The sequence below is a fragment of the Branchiostoma belcheri genome, unplaced genomic scaffold (assembly GCF_001625305.1).
Source record: "Branchiostoma belcheri isolate BF01 breed outbred unplaced genomic scaffold, Haploidv18h27 scaffold203, whole genome shotgun sequence".
NCBI lineage: Eukaryota > Metazoa > Chordata > Leptocardii > Amphioxiformes > Branchiostomatidae > Branchiostoma > Branchiostoma belcheri.
This window is the reverse complement of record NW_017803525.1, coordinates 383,771-387,426: the sequence shown is the minus strand read 5'-3', so window position 1 is coordinate 387,426 and position 3,656 is coordinate 383,771. Positions and strand designations below refer to the sequence as shown.

Below are 3,656 nucleotides of genomic sequence, written 5' to 3'. Positions count from 1 at the left end.
ACACACACACACACACACCACACACACACACACACATTCATTTTTTTTATTTTTTTAGCCAACGTAACTCACTCGGTGGGGCTCTGGATCGATGTGTAGAGTTCTTTGCTTTGAAATTCATTATGTTTAACAGTGGATGGATGATAAATGTTTTCTCTAGGGGGGGGGGTGTAGTTTCCAGTCGCTTTGCTGTTGTTAGGCTGCATCAAGTAAATTTTATGGATGACATCCTCAGCAGACTCCAAATTTAATGCGAGTGGGCGAAAAAAAACTAGCCTGGGTACCATCCTACTTGTATAACGGGGCTCCCATACTCGCTTCCCTAAGAAGTAAGCTAGTGTGGGAGCCCCGGCATACAAGTAGGATGGTACCCAGGCTAGAAAAAAACAAGGCGGGCCAAAAAAACAAGATTCATTATACAAAGTCAACCATTGTACAAAAGGTTTTGATTCAGTGGGAATATCACATATACACAGCCACCATCACATATCACTGCATCAAAGTAAAAACAAAACATCAAATCATAGCCTTTTCTTGACTCCTCTCTTCATAGTTATCTGCCATCCACGTTCTGGCATGACAACAGACATCTTTGCCCATTTTCGGCAAGTTGACCACTGTCAGAGGGCATCGAAATTTCTTGGGTTTTCTTTCTTCAACATCAGGCGAAAATAAATGCGCGCGCTAATGTCAACTATAAAAATTACTTGTTGTAGCCTTTATGTGGCTGATTTTATTGCCTTTATTACAACTGAGACGAAATTATATGTGTAGTACGTATATTGTAATGAAAATATGTAAGAGAGTACATGTATGTAGGAGTACTCATGTGACGTTGTTGCTGCTGCTATTTCATAATCAGATGCATTTGTGCGTCGGATCATGTGTTATAGGAGACCTATTGCAGAATATAAAGGCATTTCCCCGTATAAAAGAAAGTGAAAGGTACTTGTATTGTTAGAAGTTATTTTATATATCTATTTCAATTCTAGCTGACAGAACTATATTCGCTAACTTTAGACGGAGTACAGCACACTTTATTACTGTGATCTTTGTTCTATTGAGAAGAATCTGTTGTAAGTGTAACAGCAAGTGTGCAGGCGTCACCAACTGCCCTTTTGGTTAGATTGTGCTTTGGCTATGAACTGACGCGTCGCGTGCGTTTCGATCCCGGGATTCTGAGTTAGTCTTTATCAGCTTGTGTCTTTCCTTTTTCTACGGTGTTACAAAATGGTGTCAGAAGTGGGATCCGGAGCAGTTGGTGATACTGCTATACTCGCGTTAAAAAAGTAACCTGTAGTGTGTTAGTGAGGTAAACGTGGAAATAAAAAAAATCACTGTAGAGTTTATTAGGACACTTTCAAGCGTTCGACAACGTCTAGCTGCCATATATGGTGACGGGAGATAAAAGTAATGATAGAACAAAATGTATTTATAACATGTAATATTACAGCTCTCTGTATACGTATTTTATCCTTCGAAAACAAATTGTAGTGACAGTCTCGTATCCAATATTTACTTTCACACGTTGTGGATCTCTTTCTGTTGAGTTTTAGTTGTAATAAATGCACTTTATATGCACGTGATATCCCAGTGTCAGGCCCTTTTTTGGCTCAATTGGTATAGATAGGTCTAGAACACAACTCAAGGGTCAATTAACTGTTGATTCGCAATTCGCCATGCATAGACCATGAAAAGAGCTTTGCTTGCTGGCTACTACTAGTAATATGTGCCGACGGGTTATAAACTTGTCGCTAGGCGGCGCTTCCAGTTGGTCCATAATACGATGAATGCCCTTGCTTATGCTGAGGTTGCTTATTTTCAAACCGAGGACTGAAAAATCTGTTATATCAATACTATACGCAAATAGTTCCCATTGTTATTTTCTAAATCCTTTTATATCTCTTGTATCATATTTTTCGTTCCATAAGACTGCCCGGCGGGGTCCCGGTTTAGAAATGTTACCTCAGCAAAAGTATTCAGGTGGAAAGTGGTATTTCGTACCTCTTCAATATTGTTTTGTCGCTTCTTTATTTTTGGGAAATGATGAAGTTATAAAAAGAATTTTGGTAGGACTTTAGGTTATTACATTTCATGACTCTGTTGGGTACAAAGAAATTCCATGTAATATCTTATCAGCAATCTCCATACTCAGGTTCTGGATAGTCCAGGTGTATTCAGAACCGCGCCCACAGAAAAATATACGTTCTTATATACGCAGAGACTATCCAGAACCGTGCCTGATGCTGACCTAACTCCTTTATGCATAGTTTGTACTGTTTATACACACCATGTCCTACCTACATGTATAACGCACTATTCGGGTCATCAGGAGAAAAGGTCATATTTAATTTACCATGACCCCTGACCCCCAAACAAGTAGCAGGTTTAGAAACAAGGTTTTGCTTTGTTTCCAGTGTTTTGAGAATGGTTTGGGGTCACGGTCACATTCTTGATACAGTCTGACACCTATTCAACCGTCGTTAAGCCGTGAAAGCGTTTATTTAACGTGTACCGTGGCTGGGAGAGGTGGGAAGGGGCGCCCGCTGACGGACAGGCGGGTGACATGGCGCTCCGGTCCGGGATGAGGTTGTGGCTGTCTCGGAACGTTGTTCTGGGTTCCCTGGCGGTGTCCCTCGCACTGAACGCCTGGATTCTGTCCAGTAAGTTTTATCCTGTTTCTTTTTCTTCGATATATAGTATTACAAACACCCCAGGCAAGACATTACACCAGTATCTCTTACTGTTTAAGACAAATAAATTGGGGGTGGGGGGTAAAGAACTAGCCTGGGTGCCAGACTGTTTCCAGGCTGTCAAGTTCCTCGACTCCAGGCCGACATGCCCACTGTTGTAGGTTGGCTATCTCTGGGCCTACCAGGCTAGGGTGTTTTGGGTCTGGTATTCTGGCTAGTACATGTAGCTACTAGTAGAATACAGAAGCATCTGGAAATTTAAATGTCTTAAAATTTATGTAAATTACTTTATATTGTAATACATGACTATATTTTTCAGGTAGCTACTGTGCGTCCTAGGAAACATATAGCACATATAACGTTAACATCCGTGTGCATAATATCACCATGGTCCATAATATCGCCACCTTGAGAAATAGTGTGCTTAAAGATATTTTTACTGCAACATACCCTACACTGTAGGTATGTACAATTGAGGTGTGCAGGAGTGCATACCAAAAGTATGTTGCAGTAAAAATAAATAATCTTAAAGCACACTGTTTCTCAAGGTGGCAATATTATGGACCCTGGTGATATTATGATTCATAATTCATAATATGAGCATGGATGTTACATGCACAAATCTAGAACCATTACTAAGTACAGTAGTATTTGTACTACACTCAGGTATAAACAGCTGATTGTGCGTGTATGAATTACCCAAACATTGAACTTATATAATTTATTAGACACCAATAATGCTGTTCACTTTAACCCTAAACAGTACACCTGGGGTCCGCGCGGACCCCAGCACTATATATTCTATAATATCTTTTTTGTTTCTAAAGTATTTTTTTTCTGAAATTTTAGGTAATTGTCACCCACAAAGTTGTCTCTCAATACAGTGCAGAAAACTCCGTTTCTATCATTTATAAAAAAATTATATCTGATTTTCTTTTGGGGTCCGCGCGGACCCCCAGCCGG

The 3,656-nt window shown here is 40.0% G+C and overlaps 1 protein-coding gene across 1 annotated transcript in view; it reads left to right on the top strand.

The window, feature by feature from the left end:
- The first annotated feature begins 2,352 nt into the window (after positions 1-2,352).
- The window catches only part of LOC109469462 (alpha-1,3-mannosyl-glycoprotein 4-beta-N-acetylglucosaminyltransferase C-like), an 8,816-nt gene continuing 7,512 nt past the window's right edge, over positions 2,353-3,656 (top strand). Inside the window, exon 1 of the mRNA XM_019767981.1 lies at positions 2,353-2,663. Coding sequence (XP_019623540.1) covers positions 2,567-2,663 — 97 coding nt within the window. The 5' untranslated portion in view covers positions 2,353-2,566. The remainder of the gene's footprint in view (positions 2,664-3,656) is intronic.